Here is a 19,239-nt window from a genome sequence, read left to right as displayed (position 1 = left end):
CTGTAAATAGCAGACTACATCAGAGTGACACATTAAATAAAAATGTTTTATTTACTTATTTACATGATATGCGTAAAATTTTACTCATTCAAGGGCTACAGATTGTTTGCAAGTATGCATACGTTTTGCTATGTGTGAGGAAATCTGTTATGAAAACAAACAATTTTCCATGAATAAGGTATATCATGCCAGCATAATTAACATATACACTGGTCCCCCTAAAGTCGGAATAATTTAGTTTTCAGACACATTCCTCTTTTTATTTCTGTTTATACACATCATGTTAATTGTGGTTTAGTTCTCACTGTGATATGTTTGGAAGAGATCGATCAATAAAGTTCTGAGAGGACACACTTTATCTATCAAGAATAAATCACACTGTCATTTCAATCTTTCATGAGAAGAGGTAAAAATATCAGCAAATATGGGCAACAGTGTAGTTTGAACATGGTTTAATTAATTCTTCCACAGCAAGAAACAATGTTCAAGGACTAAACTGAAGATGAAGGCACAACAAGAGGGAAGAAGGACAGACTCCTAATTTTCATAATTTTGCAGTGTGTCATACTGTTTCTACCTGAATGGTAATAATTTAAATTCATGTGTTAACGCCTAGAGGAATTTTAAAAGATTTATCAAATGGACAAAGACAAATTGAAATTGAATAATAGTTTGTCTGATGTTTTCCACTAAAAAAGATAAGTTATGCTGAATATTGGACTGTGATTGGCTTCAAAAAAACTTTCCATCTTCAGCAGATGAATGTGAAAACTCTCTGCACATCTGCAGAGTGAACGTCAAAACATCCAAACGAATACGAACGAGTAAAACACATCTTTGAGTGGAAGCAGGACTTTAATGAGCGCTGTAACTCAAACAGCTTGAGGTGATACTGAAAATGGATCGCAGCTGCACGACCCACAATGCCACTTGTTTTAAAAAAAATAAATAAATGCGTCTCCCGAAACAAGATACCAGCTGCATTCTAAAAGTCCTTGATTGGAAAAGCAAGTTCAAGTGTTTTCTCTTTGGCGGACCATCTTTTCCTGAAAGACCAAACTGTTCAAGCATCATCCATGTCAAGTGGCGGGACCCTGTCGCCCCGGCAACAGGAAGGAAGCTATTTTGAGCTGTGGGCACTCTGCCACTCCTCTAGGAGCCACAGCCTTATGTTGGCTTTGAGAAAAGTGGCAAAAACTGGCATGTAGTTGCTAAGACGTGTATCCTGCTGCCTGCTGACACGCTTTTATCTCAGGCCTCCTGTTGCTTTAAATGACCGTTATTTGTTTATCTATTCACAAGGATGCAGGAGAGCGAATAAACACTCTCTTTGTTTATTAAAAAGTGGACGCCATGAATGTTGGAAATATGATGAGTGGTGGATGTGGGCCTCAGCTGTCCTGTACGGAGAGCTTCTGCTGTTCATGTTGAGTATTAAAATGCCAGATCATGTGAAAGAGGAAGTTTCCTGTGACACTACGTGTTTCTATTATCTTCAATAATGAAGAAATAAATGTAACGGGAGAGGCTGATCAGGAAGGTTTTCCTTTAAGGGCATTTAAGGGCATAGATAAATCAATACGATTACTTATTCTAAAGTCAGAAAAAACAATACCGAGTCTGAAAGAGAAGTTTGTTCTTGCTCCTTTCCAGTGGGAGGTCAGAGAGCAGCTGTCAGGAGTCAGCAGAGATGGAGTCCATGTTTAGTTCAAGGACTCTTCAGCAGGGCAGAAGCAGCACGGGGGCATGACCTCCGCTCCTCCAGCTCTCCTCTTCACACCTCACATTTGTATTTTAAAGTCAGTGTTAAGATATCCAATGAGCATGAACATGTCGCTGCGCTTTAAGCCCCTTGAGAAATCCCCTAACACCTCATTAGAATGCCTGACTCACAAGTCAAACCTATAATTGCGTGCCCTACGCATCAATTACACAGTAATGTCACCCATTTCACTGTGTTTATTTCCCTAAGTCGAACTGAGGCCCAGCTCGGAGAAGAATAACTTCGTTCATTCAGGCTGCAATAGCGAGGAGGGAGGACAGGTTGAATCGGCGAGCAAGAACAAAACACAGACGTCCCCACGGTATTTGTTTACAACGAGCCACGGCCTCCCCCGAGGTGGCACAAGGTACAAAACAAGCAAGCAGGAACGGCAGTGCTGCCTGATGGCTGCAGCGGCTAGTTTAAAGATAACCGTGTGAAATAAATATTTTAAAAAAGACAACATTATTTCTGAAGGGTAATTTTTCAATTCAATTTTTCAAGGTTCAACAAACTTTCCCCGTCATCCCACTTCAACCATCAGATGACTCTTCAGATACAGAGCGCCACAGTCACCTGAGAATAAATTGATCTTGTTGATATTCATGTTCAAGCAGGTGAGGAAAGCCATCTGGCAGTTGCAAAGAAAACAACAAACGGGAAGTCTTTCAGATTCTTGTGATGACAACCATCCTTCCTAAGGACCCTTAGTATTTATTGCCTTCATTATATTGGATTCAGTGGGGAGCTGACAGGAAATGAGGAGAGATGTCATGCAACAATAATAGGTTGTATGAAAATGTACATACGGGTGCCATCGAAGCGTGTTGCGATGGTGTCCAGAAAGGTGTTCTGAGGGGCCAGGAGGCCCTTCATCACCGGCATCTTGACCCAGATGTGGGGCGGCCAACAGCTGGCTGGAGGTCACACCATCCCAGAGGCACAGCAGGTGGCTTCCAGGGACTCTCAGCGGGTGCAGGAGGGCACTTTGACGGTGACAGTCCAGTGCCGGTCACAGGGACACACATTTACAGCCAACCTTCTCCAAGCGATGCCTTTCCCAAAGACAACAGTGCAGTCTGGGGAAGACTAAAATAACCCACTCCCAACAAGAGCAGAGGTTAGGGTGTAGGTAACCTAGATAAGTCAAAATTAAGGGTAGCAATCACAAGCAGCTGCTCAGTCAGCAAGGAGGGATCAAGTCCAGGTGACACTGAGATCCAAAGAGCTTCAGGTCAGTCAGCCCAGCAGTTGTTTGTGTGCACCTTTCATCCAAAGAGCTCATTCCAGCAGCAACGTGGAGGAAGTTATCCTTTAAGTCCACCGCGCTTCCCATCTATAGGAGGACCAACAATCTCCAAGAAAAAGAAGATGACAGAGCGTGTGTCTGCACCTCTCGCATCCCTCGGCTCAGTGCTCTGTCGGGATGCTGTGGCGGAGTAGTTGCATCTTCTTGAGCTTTCTCCCTTCCTCGCTACTCTCTCTCTCTCTCTCTCTCCTGCTCTCATCCACTCCTGTGATATCCCAGCCAATGAGATGCTGGAATCCTCTGTGGGGACCTGTTTTCATCTGTGGTGGGGGTATAGAGAGAATAAGAGAGAGAGACAGAGAGAAAGAGAGAGAGAGAGAGCGGAGGTGGAAGGAAGGAGGGAGGGAGAAAGGGAGGGAGGGAGGATGCTTTTGGAGCAGCTGACAGCACCATTACACCCCATAGTGCTACTATCAGCACATGGCTTTTGTGTGCATGTCTGCAAATCAAGGAAAGATGGATTACCTGCATGTGGGTCAATGCAAGCCATTGTATTCATTTGGACTGTGTGCTAGTGTGCCTCTTTTATCATGGGAGTCTAATATAAGGAGTATTCTGGGAATGTATGGGGGGAAATATTCAAATTTATTTCATACTATAATGACTAGATAGGAATGAGCTGACGGTACCGTGGTCCTAAAATACCATTCCTAGAGTATTGTTGTTTCAAACTTGTTTTCTTCTGGATGGAGCTGGTCACTGCTGCCCTCCCAGCCCCTACAGTATCCTCATCAGAGAATTAAGGCTGTGGGATAAAAGCGGCTAAGAGCGGATTAAATAGATAAGCCTGGAGATGTCTTTCATGAGGACTTGATGCTAAACACACCAAAGTAACGTTACGTCTTAGCTCACTTTGACCCGAGCAAATAACACAGCTTAGCCGGCGAAGGGAATACCTCTGGAAAGTGAAGGTGTTTAATGGAAACACTTCATTTTCAATGAATTGCAGCTACAGTAATCTCATTAGATTTTACAGTAATCAGGCGGGAAGATGATCCTGCTATTAATCTAATTAATGCAACTGTCATTAAATATTCATAATTTTAAACGACACCGGGAAACCTGATATTTAAGAGGATGATTTTTGAGGAGGTGACAGAATCAGTGAGTGTGTCGATTGACAGGAGGTCGGCACAGGTTTCAGATGTATTAACGTAATTTGTCCATTTTGAAAATGTGCCTGCAGCTTTTTGCAGGAGATTTTAGCAAAATGGGGAGTTGATTCAGTTCATTTTAAAGTGCGCAATTTCCAGCAGGACGAGGACGAGGAGGAGAGGTCTGAGTTTTACTGAATTGCTAGGTAAAATTGTTTCTTTTCTGCCAATGTGATTTATGTGGTGCTTGAGGATGGAACCAGCAATGGTGCTCGAGTCGTATAGATTTACCCAGAAGTGAGATGAGATCCTACAACAATTTATTATTTTGAAACTTCCTCATTTCTTTCAACAACCTCAGGTTCATACTCAACTGACCAATTAGATCAAGAATTAGGTCAAGAACTGTTTTCAGTGACATTTCAGCAACATATAAAGTAACCGTATATAAAAAATCATGGATTTGAAACTAGTGTTTTTATGCCTGTAATAAATAAAAATAATACATCTGCAATATATTTCCCATACAACGCAGAAAATGTATATTTATCCAAAGTGTGAGTCCGGTAAATAAAAATGGCTGAGAAAAGAAATAGAAATATACTTGTGGGGGCGTTGATAATCTTGGAAAAGTCGAGCCGATTCAGCAGCTGTGTGGGCGTTTCCTCAAGCCAGAAATGAATTTTATAATCTTTAGGGCAAAAAAACAACAACCAACAAACAAGCAAGTTTGGCTCTGATATTGATCTAACACCAACTGCAGATCTCTGAAATGGAAAGCAGCAGGTCAAGGAAATGATGAATGACAATGACCCCTTTTGTTTTTCACTGCATGCATGAAGTCATCCGTTCTGAAAAGCAGCAAAAACAACATGTGGTGCATGTTCTGGTAAATTATGCCTCTGAGTGTGGGGGGAGAAGACATTTTCTGAGTTCATCATTGTTATGCTGTCAGTCAGAAAAATGCCAGAGAGATGATGGAGGTAATTAAAAATGCACAATTAACCCATCCAGCAGGCAGCACAGGTGCGCCGCATTTGGAGAAAAGGCAAAAACAACCAGTGAAAGTAAAAGACTGGCTCTCAGACTGTAAGAAAGTATTGTTCCCCCCTCACAGATCCTATTCAAGCCCTGGCAGCCCTTCACTGCTATCTATTTTTAATGGCTTCTCATTGTGCTTTCTTCTTGTAGTCCATCCATCCCTGCATGTCACTAATAAAGAGGCTTATCCATTAAACATGCTCACTATCTACTCTGCGGTATAATACGACAGAGTGACGCACAGGCGGCCAGGTGAAATATTATCCTAACTACATTTCCCACAGTTCTCAACTCACAGGGCACCCCAGGTGTTTATCCTGAAGGTGAAACTTGAGGGATTTAAAATTCAAATTTGGTTCATTTATTTGATAATATTCATTAAAGAAATGTCCATTTTAAATGTTCAATGAAATCCCACAACCCTAATCCTGACTTAAACTGTAAAATAGATAAGCTCTATAGCTGGCATCATTCACTCAACATGCAACATCCCTTCTTCTCAATTAAATACCCCCTTCTTTCTTCAGCAAACCCATTGAGAAATCAGGCCTGTCATTCTCAAATCTCTGCTGTTTACATTGAATTAACTCTTGCCTGAGCAGATGTGCTTAGAAGCTCCGTGTGTTCATGTGTGCGTTTGTGTAAATCCTCGAGGCACGTGAGGAGGATGACGGACACAGCGAGATACAAAGACGCACACCATCATCACCAGACACCAACTGAAGAAAGACGGCAATCTGCGATGGATAAACAAGCTGTGACTGTGTGGATTTAAAAAAAGAATCGGAAATCATGTTTTATTTACCTACCATGCTGTCATTATATCCTAATCTGGAGTCACACTAACTATGAACCATAAAAATAAGACAAATAAGACTTTCCCGTTTCCCCGTCCTTTAAAATATCATCTAGTCAGGAATAATATGCTGATTTGCTGCAATTTAGGCGGCTCTATTTACAAAAATTCAATACTAAAATTCTGTATTATATGCATAGCCATAAAGCAGAACCATCATTAGTGCATAATCGCCTGAAAATAATGAATGAAGCTTTTATAGTTTAAGAAAAAATAAAGACCTCTTCCTCTGCCATGTTTCTACAGAAGCCCAGAAATAGGGTTGTGTGTTTTTTTTGTGTTTCTCACTCACACTGGGAAACAGAGGGTGAGGCAACGGGGTTGCATTCAGCAACTACAACACCACTATATTCCTAATTCCTACACACTGACCCTTTTAATATGACACCACAGCCAGCAACAACTTAGCATAAAGTCTGGGAACACGGGGACTATTTCTTGGTCAGGGGTTGTTAGATTCTGGAGTAACACTCGTTGCCTGGCAACCCAATAAAACCACAACCACAACGTTTTTTTTACACTTCAACTTTTGTCCTGATTGAACAAACAAGATATAAACATCCTTATTAGTAAGTTTTAGAGGTGCTGGGAGGCAGATTTTGTTCACCAGCTGAACTCTAAGTCTCCAGCTACATATTTAGCAGACAAATATTAGGGTGGTATTAATCTTCTCATCTTGGCTAACCAGAAAGCACAGCAAATCCTGGCTGTATTAATAAGCCTCATAAAACTCTATATTGGACCCCATATGAGAAGATGACGAACAGCTTCAGGTAACGCCTGTTAAGCAGATAGGAAAACGTAACCCAGGCCAGTTATTGTTCATTTGACTCCTGTTTTCGGTCTGATCACCCTATGAAGCCAAAATAAAAAGTGAGAGCAGTGTCAAATCTCACGCTGAAATGGGACGTTACTAAAAATATTAGCCCACTTTGTGAACAGAGAGACCTGCGGGAGGGAAGCGTGCCGTGCAACAACACAGGAGAGTAACAGGCCTTCAGATTTTTGGCTTGTTTAGTATTCAGCGGTTTTTCTTCAGCTTCAGCAACAAAGTGACAAATAGACTAGAGGTTCAACTCTGCTAAAATAAAATATTTCAAGAAATTAAATAATGATAAGGGTTTGATGGGTTTGCTGGGTGATGATGGGTTTGTCAATATCAAAGTCTCCTTTGATCGGTCAACTGTGACTTACAGTCAGAGTTATGACCAAAAATTCACTTTTTTAGTTAAAACTATAAAAACAAGTAGTAAATTGTTGTTCTGCATGCGTATCAGCTACTGTACAAGCTTTACATATAAAACTACCCCCACCTAGTGGTGACAATAAAGTCCTGGCAGTGGTGATGTATCTGACTGAAGATTAAAAAGATGATGACAAGTAAATGTGAGCCAACTCTCAGTTTGTTGTCCGCTTCATAATGAATCTTACCATTTATCTTCTCATCGGGTCACTGAGCTCAAAGTGAGCAAAGACTGGGAGGAACTGGGCGAGTTGCTGAGATTAAATAACAAGTCTGGAAACAAAAATGTCAGGAAGAAATGATGTAACATGATTAACTACAGCTAGAAGCTGCATATCAAACTCTACCAGAGGATACTAAAAGAGCAGCAGAGACAAAACTGCTTTTGAGTCCAGAGATTTAAAAGTCTAATTTAAGTTTTAGTCACAATAGAAGAACACACACCATAAATGTACAGTTTAAAAAATAAGGAGGTTTTCTCCGTTGCCTTCCAGCTTCCCTTCATGGAGGCATACAACATGGGATTTATTTTTAGATATAACTCTTGCCAAATGTTGCTTCAATCTTCACGGTGACTGCACTTATGGGACAATGGGAATGTGGTGTTGCTGCAACATTCACTAACACCAGATGGTCGCAGCAATTGAGGGGATCATTTCGATACAAATGTGGATCAATGCAAATATTTTACAAGTGGTGAGGAGGATTTTTTCCAGGTGTTATTTTTTATAAAGAAGAAACACATTTTCCTCTCAAATATCACCTCATTGGCGTTAAGGCAACAAATCTAAACCCTGGTTAGACACATTTAATTTCCACCTATAACTTTGGTACACTATATTTATTGCAGACGAGGTCATGAAATGTTTCATTACAACAAAACGATGGTAACAGTTTAATAAAAATTGTAAATACGGTTGAGAATATAAATCAGTCAAACTATTTAATTGTCAGATGGGAATGATTGTTTTTCTGTTCAACAGTTCCCAAAGACGCAATTTATCAACTCACTCGTGGGTAAAAACCGGAGTCATTCATTCAGTCGGCGCTCACCACAGTCACATGCTTTGGTCTCCTTTGGTTTCAGGAGACGGTTTTCCCCAAGAGGAAGTCAGCGTATTCTTTCCTACGCAGCACTCGGTGCATTTTGAAGGTGTTGGGCGAGGTGTTCGAAAAGGCCATCATGTGCTTGCGAAGTTCCTTGAATGCGCCAGCTGCCACCAGCTGCACCCTCATTGGTCCGATGCTGCCTTTGATACGGAAAGACTTGTAGACGGCCGAGTTCTGCTGGAGACAGATGTCCAACTGGGAAAGGAAAGGAGGAGGAGGTGACGCATAGATGAAGAGAATAAAAAAACAAGCTGTGTGCTACATGCTTCGTTCTTCTCACCTTGTATCGTTGCTCCTCCGTGAGGTTTCTCACACCTTTCAGCTCTATGAAGACCTGGTAATGAGGATCTGAGCCGCCTATTGAATCTCCTACGACCACACAAAGAAGTAAGTCTCATTAGAGCACAAACTGAACCTGACTAACCAATCAGAGGTGTGACTGAGGGCGGTATGAGCATGATCTTACCCATGATGCCGCTCTCAGCGCAACAATAGTCTATTAGCTGAGCGCCTGGCCACTGAGAAACTGCTTTCTTCAGAGAATCGAGGAACAACGCCTCGGACACCTTCTCCCCTCGGACGCTCAACATCTGACCCCGTCTGACAGAGGATGAAGAGAAACATTCTTCCATGTTGTTTGTTCTACAAACTCGATCTATTATATATCACATATACCCACAGGAGCACTGTGTCAAAATGTACCTGTATTGAAACTCGACAACGGGACACTGGTTGTGGAATCCGACTACTTTCACAATGTCTCCGATGCGATATCTGTAACACAGCAAAGACTACGGTCATTACGGAGTCTGAGCACGCGTCTCGACTTTACATAACATTAGAAATGCTGCTTACTCGTATTGATAGAGTTCAGTCAAGTGAAACCACACCACAGCACCGGTGACACAAAGCAATTATCCAACACTTTTTGTAGCCTATGATTTGACAAAAGGGGGTGAACTGATGTGCTAACAACTTAAATCTAACATTGGCCTAGTTCGTGTATTTACATAAAAATTAGACTTTCATTCATTGTTAAATTATCATCAGACCTGAAGAGTCCTGAAGCGTTCGTGATAACAAGCTCGTAGCTCTGTCCCTCCTTCACGTCCTCCATCAGCAGAGTTTGAGGCGTCTCCTCCTCCAGGCTGCTCTCCGGCAGGAACTCGCAGAACATCGAACGAGGACACAGCATGTAACGTCTGTTCGCCTCCTGAGGCCAAAGGTTCACACCTATTAGACCTGGAGGGGAGACCCGTGCATACAATAAGAGCCAATATTACTTGCAGTAACACCTTAAAAGCTTTTATTGGTTGTTGTTCTGGGATCAGATTCATGCAGGTTTCTACCTTCAGTGGCAGCGTAGAATGGTGAATAGAAAGGCACTCCCTGGCAGTAGTTCTCCCTCAGCATTTCCCCATAGATCTGATTGGAGCCTGAGTCCACTGCCAGCACCAGGTGGAGGTGAGGCCACAGCCGCTTGGCGATTCCACTGAAGCCGTCCTGGAAGTGCGCCCGGAGCTGAGCGGCCCTTACTGGGTCCGGCTTCATCAGAGCCTCCAGCCTGGACCTGACTTTGGGCTCCAGAACCAGAGCGCTGCTAACCTTCCCTTGTTCGATGTCCTCCACAAGCTCCTGCCAGCGGTCCTGTGGGGACGGCGAGGAGATGGGATGGAAATTACTTTTCTAATCTTGAGTTCACCAAATGAATTACCAGAGCTTTGCTTTCACTCAGTGGGAGCTGACACCTGAGTCAAGATTTCATCTCACTTTACTAGAAAACGTCCTGGTGGGACTAAAACCAGGCATGCATGAAGGATGCAGCACTAATGGATTTTTCCAGCAAATCAACTACAGAGTGCTGCTGTTGGATGAAATATAACAACATTTTAATTACAAATTAATTTTCTGGTATTTAAAATGAATATTGATCGAAAAAAAACCTTTTCTAGACTGTCCTGCTTGGTATGCATCCATACACTTAAAGTAGAGAATAGCATGATGGAAAAACGGTGAAAACATGAGCTTTGTACCTGTAAAGCACTAAAAGCATAGAAGACCGTGGAAGCAAAGTTGGACTCCAGTGTTCCAACACTGGGATCTTTGAGAGCAAATAGGAGATGCAGGTAGAGGGTGTCCTTCTCACTGGAAACCTGCAAGAGACGACAGACAGGAAACACAATTTAAAACTAAAAGTAAAATTCAAAGACATTATTCAGAAACCAATAAATACTGAGCAGTAACAAGAGACATTATTCAGAAACCAATAAATACTGAGCAGTAACAAGACAAAGCTGATCATCTCGTACCTCAAAGGCGGGTGCCGGTGTGGTGTAGAGGTTGAGCATGTGGCGGGAAGACGCTGGTGTGGAGGAGTTTGGTCCGATGGGAATACCGGCCTCAGACTGGCGAAATGTAGGAGAGTAGAAGAACTTGGTGGTCCGCTGGAGGCTGTCTGTTGCAGGAAATGCTTGTCGCATGGCATCTAAACACACAGTGACTCCCTGGTGGAAACGTTAACATAGTTTTATATGCAGCAACTGCTCAGAATGGTCTACATTATCATCATCATCATGCTTCACCTGCAGGAAGAACTCAGTGTTTGTGTCCGAGGTGCTCAGCAGCATGGCGCTGGGTCCTGACGTCCCGGAGGTCATGGCCAGGATCAGCGGTTTCTCAGCGATGATCACCTTCTCCTCTCCTGCCGCGATGCGTTGGATGAACTCACGGTAGTGCTCGTACGTGGTGATGGGGTGGCGTGCCCGGAAGTCGTCGCTGTCTGAAAAAATAAGCATAAAACAAATCTCTGGTATTCATAGTCACAGCTGATCGACTTGGTTTTTGTTTCAGGGAATGTAGGTGCTCAAAAACCTGAGAAGTTTACACTTTATAATTACACATAAATGATTTAAAGATGGGATTTTCTGAGTCAGTATTCTTAAATGTTTAATATAAAAAGTACATCAAAACAGAAGGATATCATATTTATTCATCTGAAATCTTGTTGAGAGCAGTGGTGAAAAGTACATTTTTGAGGTACTTTATTTTTTTAGTGTTTCCATTTTATGCTACTTTATATTTCGACTCTGCTACATTTTAAAGGAAAGTATTGTACTTTACTGCACTTAATTTAGGTTACTAGTTAGTTTGCAGATTTCAATTAATTATAAATCTAAATAAATTATGATGAATTATTATTATCATAGGTTTAAGATAAGCTACACAGCACTATAAAGGAATTAAATTGACCTTGACCTTAACAGGCATCACTTAAGTGATGAACTCATTAAGTAAATCATTTTAAATCTATATATAATATACTTTATTCTGAAATTGGACATTCTGCATATTTCTTTTACATTTAAATTAATTAATTAATAAAAAGAATTTGACTTAAGTAAAAGAACTGAGAGGAAATTGAAAAAAAAAAAGATGATTTCATGCAAAAACATCAAACACTTCCCAGTTTGAGCTTCGTCATTGTTAAGATTTGCTGCATCTCCGTGTCTTACACGACAGTAAATGGAATATATTTGAGGTTTTGGACATTTGGTCAAACAAAACAAGTAATTTGAAGACATACTGTAAACAACAGGCTTCAAGAAATTGTGATGAAGTGTTTATCACCATTTTAAAAGATGATTCACTGAATAAACTAAATAAACTCTCTTATTAAGAAGAAATATCATGTAACTGAAAAGGGAAATTAATAATAAACCATGTGTGATTGTGTCTGACGCCTTGCCAAAGATTTCTTCAGTGTTATATCATAGTAAAATCCTGCTTGCTGCTTTCTATGTGGTATTTGTGTGTGTTAGTTACATCACAGTAAGTCACAGAGTGTGTCATCAACTCATGTGCACTCACACAGTCTTATACATGTCCTGACCTTTAATCGAGCTGAAGTCATACTGTCTTCCATAACATGTGTTTGCGTTTTTACGCATGCGCCTCAGCAGAGTCTCCTCCTGGGCCCGCTTCACATTCACAGTGTCCGCTTCAAGCTTCCTCCTCTGCCGCCTGCCCAGCCAGCCTAACCCCTTCACGGCCAGATACTGACCGACCAGGCCGCTGACTGTCCGGTTTTCACCTTTCATCTTGGAGCTGATGTCCCTCCAGAGGAGCGTCAGCCCGACCAGGGAGCACACACCGAGGGCGGCGGGCAGCGGAGGCGGCATGACTGTGTGGAGAAGAGCCGACAGGTGAGCCAGGTGGGGGCGCTGTTAGCCAACTGTTCCGGACACCTACCTATATATACACTGTTAATTAACAGAGCCACTCTTTAACACAGTCTGCGTCATGTTTGAGTTACTCACCTTGTTTTGGTCCGATAATGGAAACAACAACCGATAAAACCACAACACACAGCGGCACAGCAACACGAGCCCACCGCACAGCCATCGTGAAGAAGCAACGTGAGCTGAGCTGTATGTTTTAAACTGTTCACATGGATTAACAGCGTTTAAGTCACATTTATAAAAGAAGAAAACAGAGGAGCCTGAACTTTTGCTTCAGCTGAGCTGCTGCTGCTGCTGCTGCTTCCGTGTTTGGGTCGCAGCCCGCCGCGCTGATTGGCTGAGTACAGGATGACGTAAGTCTGTCTAAATGACACTGACACACACACACACACACCAACAAAAACACACAAACTAACTTTTTATGTGAGAAAGTTCAATAAAAATTTAGCTGTTTATTTTATTTTATTTTTTGGAAACTTCCAGATCTATAAAATCAAATAAAAAAAATAAAAATACCCAACTTTATTTACTTATATTTATATTTTGTTCTTAATAGATGATTACTTGTTTAACATATGTTGTTTTTGTTTGGTTGTATACCTGGAGTATTACCCCTGGGATTATTAAAGTATTTCTGATTTCTTCATGATAGTCAGCTGTATACCATCACCTTATCTACCTGTTTATTTTGTGTTTTTATTTTTTCTACCTCAGCATTTTATTCTATTGTATTTTTATTGTATTTAAATATACCAGACTGCTGCTATGATGAGCTAATTTCCTTTCGGGGATGAATAAAGTTATCTATCTATCTATCTATCTATCTATCTATCTATCTATCTATCTATCTATCTATCTATCTATCTATCTATCCTGTTTATTAATGCAGCAGAAGACAGAGCAGCAACTGAAATCAGCCCACTTTTTCCTTCTCTGACTGCGTATTAATTTAATTTATAATGTTCAGATTTGTAATATTAAAATTTAATTCTCTCGGGTGCTATATATTTACTCTTTGTATTCTTATATATAGTACATGTTATACTGTATGTTGCTGTACAAAAACAAATGAAGATGTTTGCTTTTTTTGTGCTAAAACAAAAAAAAAATCTGTTTAAGACTTTACAGTAATGTTCATATGCATAATAATGCACCTAGTGTGTAGGTGTTGAGAAATGTTGGTATGTTTGTTGATGCAGTTCAATAAACTAAATATTCTGATTCCTCTTTGTCCTTTAGAGAATATTATTTTGTTTCACACACAGATACTGAGAATAAGAACAATAAACAACTATAAATCTTTACCATATGTTCTTCCTTTTGAACTTTTCAAACCACACATGAATATAACCCAAACAAAGGCAGAGAACTATTAAATCTTTCGTCATACGCACTGTCATAAAATCTTTGGGGTTTTCCTCCTTGATAGCTGTCAGACTTCAGACTGTGCTGTCTTTCTTTCTTTGGGAAAGTTTGTTAAAGGCCTCACACACCCACACAGGTGTCTTCACTTGTCCTCTCTGATTGCTCCACCGCACAGGTTGAAGTTGGGTGGAGTTAGGCTTGGATTTATGTGAGGTCACTAGTTACAATGTACCAAGTTTGTCCTGAGAGGGGGTCTAATTGGGTACAACTAACAACACCTGTGGAGTTATACTTATAATATATATATATATATAGACTTTAATATGAACATTATTTAATTAATAAATGAATGAACTCCAAATGCCCCTCTACATCTACAAGTGCTTTAATCTAACAGTTTGTTGATGCAAACACAAACATACAGTATGTTAAAGATATTAATGTTGCACTGCAAACAGTGATTATTAGCACATAGTTCTATATCAGATACATCATTTATTAGGTGTATGATGACTAATTTGAAAAGCAACATGAGCATCAGAGCAGTGACATTAGGGGTCTGGTCCTGAGCTGCAGAACAGCCTCTGGCTGTACATTAGTCCACAGAAACCCCTTCATCCTCCCTGCTCCGCAGAACCTGCACACAGATCAGAGGAAACCATGAAACCTTTGATGTGCTGCAAATGTTCAATTAGAGGGATCTGCGGTTTGCTCACCTGTTTCATTTCCACGGTGACAGCTGATAATGAAAAGAGCACAGGAGATTATGAAATGATAAACACGCGATCGAGCTTATTTTATTTGATACGTCTCTTTGGGACTAACCTGCCCAGGGAGAAGACACCTGAGGTCCGCCGACGGACGCAGCATGCATCAGCTCAGCCAACCACAACACCTCAGCTGGGTCGTCAACAAAAAACTCCTGTGGTTCGTCCACGCACAGCTCAAACTCTGCCACAGTGAACAGAAACACTGCTGAATTTAAAAGCAGCTCTAATTATTCTATATTCACAAGTGTAAAATGTTTTTCCTCTCCGCTGACCTGTGACCTCTTCATCCTCCTCCTCTTTGGACCAGGCTGTTGTCATTTCGACTGCATCGCTGCAGTCCGACATGGAGGACGTGAGGCTCTGGAGTCTGTGTGTTAGGCGTGTTGTGTCACAGATGTAGGCCTCTTTGTAGAACTGACAGGCTGCAGAGAGACCAAGAAAAAAGGAAAAAGATGCCTTTGGATTGTGATTATCTGAGAGACTGGCCACAATATATAGTTTGTTTATGAAGGATATCACCACACATTGAACAAAAGTCATAATATTAGGCTGACCGGTACCCACCAAAGTCCAGTTTCTGAGATGACAAAGCAATGAGTTTGATACAGCACCCATTCGTGACTTCTTGAGGACATTTAGGATATAAATTACTTCCTAAATGATCAACTCACGGTGTTCTAGCAACGGAGAAGTATTAAGATGAGATTACCCTCCATGTCTTCCAGCTGTTGGACGCAGCTGACTGCATCTCTGGTATTAATGTGGAGCCGGTGACTGTCACTGAGGTGCCTCAGGATGTGTTTGGAGTGGAAAACAGAAGGAGTGTAATACACCAGCTTAGAGAGGCACAGAGAGCCCACTGCAGAGATTTCAAACCTGCAGCCCTGAAGGGCAAAACAGAGGAAAATATTCAGATGTAACGACACAGGGTGGAAATACTCTATTTAAGTAAAACGCCTACACTGACAATGTTACTAAAGTATCATTAGATTATTATGAATAATGCATTCATATAAGAGCAGGATGTTACTATAGTATACTATAAAGGACTACATCTATTAGTGTGGCTCAGCAGGTAGAGTGGGTCATCCACTATTTAGTTCAGTGGCTCGATGCCCAGCTCCTCCAGTCTGCATGTCAGAGTGTCCTTGGGCTGAGATACTGACCCTGAAGGCCGCGCTATCGGTGCGTGAGTCATGATGATGAGCTGATGATGATGACACCTTGCTACGCAGTCAGTGCCATATTTAGTGTAAAAGCTCCTTGAGTTGTCAGAAGACTAGAAAGGCGTTATACAAGTACAGTTCATTTGCATGTACTGCATCTTTTTTTTTTAAATTCTGGATTAATCTGCTGAATTTTTTTTTCTGTTGATTGATTGATTTTGTGAGCAAAACTCTTAATTTGTAAGAAGAAATAAAAAGAAATACAAATACCAATTTGTACTTGAGTAAAACTACTTAATTACAATCCACCGCTGTTAGAAAAGGCAGGTAGTATGTGAATATATATGTGCTCAGGTGTGTGTGTGTGTGTGTGTGTGGTCTTTGGGACAAACCTGGAAAGTGAAGCAGTCGATATCGGTCCAGGAAAAATGATACAATAAACACGGCTTCCCTTCCACTTCCTTAAGACAAAAAATAATTAAGAAAGTTCCAGAAAGTTTATTTATAATCTAAGAGTCAAACACTTCAAGAAATTTTGTGCATACAGAAAAAAATTAATTGTGTCATTGTGGAGGTCACACCTGATAAATATGGACTCCTTTCAATTCCACACCAAGAAGAATCAAACTCCTCAGCTCTTTTTTCTCCTGCGCATAAAATCAGAAATGATGAAGATGTTACGGAGTAAACAGCCTCCTGATTTGCTGATTGTACTTCATTACAGTTGCAGTGACAGTGGAGGTTTTCTTGTGAGTGTGACTGACCTGCCTCATCCTGTAGAAGGTGACCGCTCCATCCTGCAGGCTGCTGGCCTCCTTTATAAACCGCAGGACGGCTTGGCTACGTGGCACGCCTCTCAGCTCCGTGTGTAATGCCGGGCAGTGCTGGAGCAGAAAGTCTCGTCCTCGTCGCTTTATCAGCTGTGGACACGAGCATGTCAAAGCTCACGCACATATAAAAGTTATTATTTCCAAGATTAGGTCTAATGTTTTATTTCTTACCCAGGAGGGGAAGTAATCTTCAGGAAGAAAGTAATGTCTGTGTTTTCTCTCTTGTCCCTCCTCCTCTTCATCATTCAAATCCAGATCTCCGACCTCAGCTTGAAGCGCAGACGCTGCCAGCTGGAAGAACAAAGATTCCTGATGGCGGCTCTGGGAATGCAGAACCTTCTGCCTCAGCTCAGCGTAGTAGAGCTGCTGTATTTTACTGCTCCTTAAGCAACCAGATATGACATTGACAAGTTGTCTCTGTGTTATGGGAGAACGTTCATGGTTTGTATGTGCAGACAGATGAATAGACCAACTTACAATATCAGCCGCCCGCTCTCTACATAATACTGCACTCTCAGGAATAAGATGAATGGGATCTGCAAATGTAGAGTTAATATTTCAACAGATTTAGATTCATTTTGATATTCTGCATATCGCCTTTATTGTCCAGACAGTCCGGAAATCATGCAACAAAGAGCTGATGTGCATTCATTTTAATACTGACGCTGTTTGTACAGAAGACATCCCTTGATACAAGTCAAGAGTTCACTGAGGCTGCCACATGCAGCACTGTAAGCCTAAATACATAAAGAAGAAAAAAAAAAACAGCTCACCTTCAGGGATCCTCTCCTCCATCTTTTGCCAAAGTACTTGCTCAGCTTTTGCTCCAGATCAAGAAAGAGGTATTCATTATCTGAGGATGATGAATTAGATTCACATAGAGAAAACAAGGTCGTTCATTACCAGCAGCCTCCCTAAATCTCAGCAACCCACAATAAATGAAGTGAAAACATTTTCTCTACGACTCCCACACACAGACACTAACTGACCTCTGAGAACAGCCAGACCGAAGACTTGGAGCTCACTGACGAAGAGCTGCTTCAGCACACTATTCAACACCTCGTGGCCTCTGGCTCTCGCCTAAAAAACTCACAAAACACACGCACAGCAAGAATAAGTACATAAGAGAACATGGTGCATTCAGGGTCTTATCTTATGAGCTTTGGGTTTACACTGATACAGTATTTTGGCTTTGTGATATCAAGATTTTGTCCATTACTGGGTTGTTTGGTCCATATTTCATGAAATCTTATTTATTTCATCATATTTTAATTTCATTGCCTAGTTATGCAAACAGTATTTTGTCAGAATTTGGCTGCATGTTCAAAAAAGTTCAAAAATCTCATCCAGAGTTCAATTCATTTGATTTTTTTATGAGGATTAAATGAGTTCCCGTTATGGTAAAATTAATTTTTTAGAAGATTTTCCAACTCAGCCGAGATTAGTAGTTTGAAGAAGTACACTTTATGTTTCCAAAATATATTAGAAATGATCACGTTTAAGTGCAGCGCCTCTGCAATACAATACTAAATGTTCAGCATCAGTCGTGTTGTTGATATGCAACGAAAGAAAGCCCTGTTAATAAAATTTGGGGTCTGTTCATTTCTCTAAATTGCAAGTGACGCACAGACTAAATAAAAAGCATGACATTGAAAGGACACTCACCCTGACAGTACAGTCCAGGTGCTGCTTGTTTGGTAGAAGGACGCACACTTGTCGCCTCTGCGTCGTCCTCATGGTCACAAAAGCTTCAGTTCGTCTCAGGCCACCTCCATATATCCTCCTCCTGGACTCCCACGGGACGACCAGAACAAATCAGCCTTCCTCCGAATAACCTGACACCTAATGACTTCTGACTCTTGTTGATATGAAACACTGAAAAGTATAAAATACCTCAAATCGCATAGAATATGACTAAAACTGATTTTTTTTTTGTCTATGATTAATCAAGTTGTTGTTTCAGCTCGTCTGGTTTAAACATGGCTGTAAATTATCTGTTTGGACCCTGATGTATTCATTCATACAATATTCAACATTCCTGCTGCAGAAATCTATTACCATGTTGAGAAAAAAACAAAATATCCAAAAGGAGCTAGCTGAGGATGTTGGTGGACATGCTGGATGGTGATTTTATGGCAGAAAATGGATAAAAGATAAATATATCTGTTGAAATATATTAAAGATATTGAGAGTAACTGCTTGGAAATTATTTACTAGATGTGGCTGTAAAAAAAAAAAAAAAGAGATATATTGAGGCAAATTCAACCTAAGGAGATAAGCCTGGAATAAACCAAGATGTGATATGTTTGTATGAAAAAAAAAAAAAACTAAGCTTGGTCCGTTTATTTAGATCAGTATGCGCATGTATGTATTTATTCTTTTTCTATTATTCAATTATTTTCTGACCTCCCTTTCTTCTTTAAATAACTGGAAAACATTTGTTGCTTTTGGATTA

At 40.9% G+C, this 19,239-nt stretch overlaps 3 protein-coding genes across 5 annotated transcripts in view; all 3 read right to left on the bottom strand.

The window, feature by feature from the left end:
• kcnh4b (potassium voltage-gated channel, subfamily H (eag-related), member 4b) overlaps positions 1–2,838 on the bottom strand; it is a 40,005-nt gene extending 37,167 nt beyond the window's left edge. The window contains exon 1 of one of the 2 annotated variants that reach the window (XM_019264792.2): positions 2,572–2,838. In XM_019264792.2, the coding sequence (XP_019120337.2) occupies positions 2,572–2,647 (76 nt within the window). In that variant the 5' untranslated portion in view covers positions 2,648–2,838. The remainder of the gene's footprint in view (positions 1–2,571) is intronic. The other variant, XM_019264793.2, reaches the window with a different exon arrangement.
• Positions 2,839–8,131: 5,293 nt separating this feature from the next.
• On the bottom strand, positions 8,132–14,191 carry ghdc (GH3 domain containing). Of its 2 annotated transcripts, XM_027289765.1 has the most exons (12): positions 14,048–14,165; positions 12,732–13,016; positions 12,305–12,595; positions 10,998–11,194; positions 10,725–10,919; positions 10,449–10,568; positions 9,765–10,062; positions 9,468–9,657; positions 9,118–9,189; positions 8,882–9,015; positions 8,696–8,784; positions 8,132–8,610 (listed from the first exon to the last, which is right to left on the bottom strand). In XM_027289765.1, exons 2-12 carry the CDS (start codon positions 12,814–12,816, stop codon positions 8,389–8,391), a joined length of 1,893 nt encoding a protein of 630 aa, XP_027145566.1. In that variant the 5' UTR covers positions 12,817–13,016; positions 14,048–14,165; the 3' UTR covers positions 8,132–8,388. The 2 variants fall into 2 exon arrangements, with proteins under 2 accessions (XP_027145566.1, XP_027145567.1); XM_027289766.1 differs by lacking the exon at positions 12,732–13,016 and having other exon boundaries at positions 14,048–14,191.
• Positions 14,192–14,389: 198 nt separating this feature from the next.
• Positions 14,390–18,643, bottom strand: LOC104936715 (FERM domain-containing protein 6-like). Its single transcript, XM_027289579.1, is given in 14 exon segments — positions 14,390–14,655; positions 14,735–14,757; positions 14,844–14,969; positions 15,061–15,210; positions 15,498–15,672; positions 16,347–16,415; positions 16,536–16,601; positions 16,645–16,685; positions 16,688–16,874; positions 16,956–17,166; positions 17,262–17,320; positions 17,558–17,637; positions 17,774–17,864; positions 18,450–18,643. Coding segments are annotated over 14 exon segments (1,392 nt in total). The 5' UTR covers positions 18,522–18,643; the 3' UTR covers positions 14,390–14,613.
• Positions 18,644–19,239: the final 596 nt, after the last annotated feature.

The sequence above is a fragment of the Larimichthys crocea genome, chromosome XVI (assembly GCF_000972845.2).
Source record: "Larimichthys crocea isolate SSNF chromosome XVI, L_crocea_2.0, whole genome shotgun sequence".
NCBI classification, from domain to species: domain Eukaryota; kingdom Metazoa; phylum Chordata; class Actinopteri; family Sciaenidae; genus Larimichthys; species Larimichthys crocea.
This window is presented reverse-complemented; position numbering and strand designations above follow the sequence as displayed.

Coding starts and splice junctions, on each gene's coding strand:
- ghdc (XM_027289765.1), bottom strand. CDS start 12,816: ATGGCTGTGCGGTGGGCTCGTGTTGCTGTGCCGCTGTGTGTTGTGGTT. Junction 12,596..12,731: donor CATTATCGGACCAAAACAAG/GTGAGTAACTCA, acceptor TTCTCCACACAG/TCATGCCGCCTCCGCTGCCC. Junction 9,658..9,764: donor ATTCTACGCTGCCACTGAAG/GTAGAAACCTGC, acceptor TCTCCCCTCCAG/GTCTAATAGGTGTGAACCTT.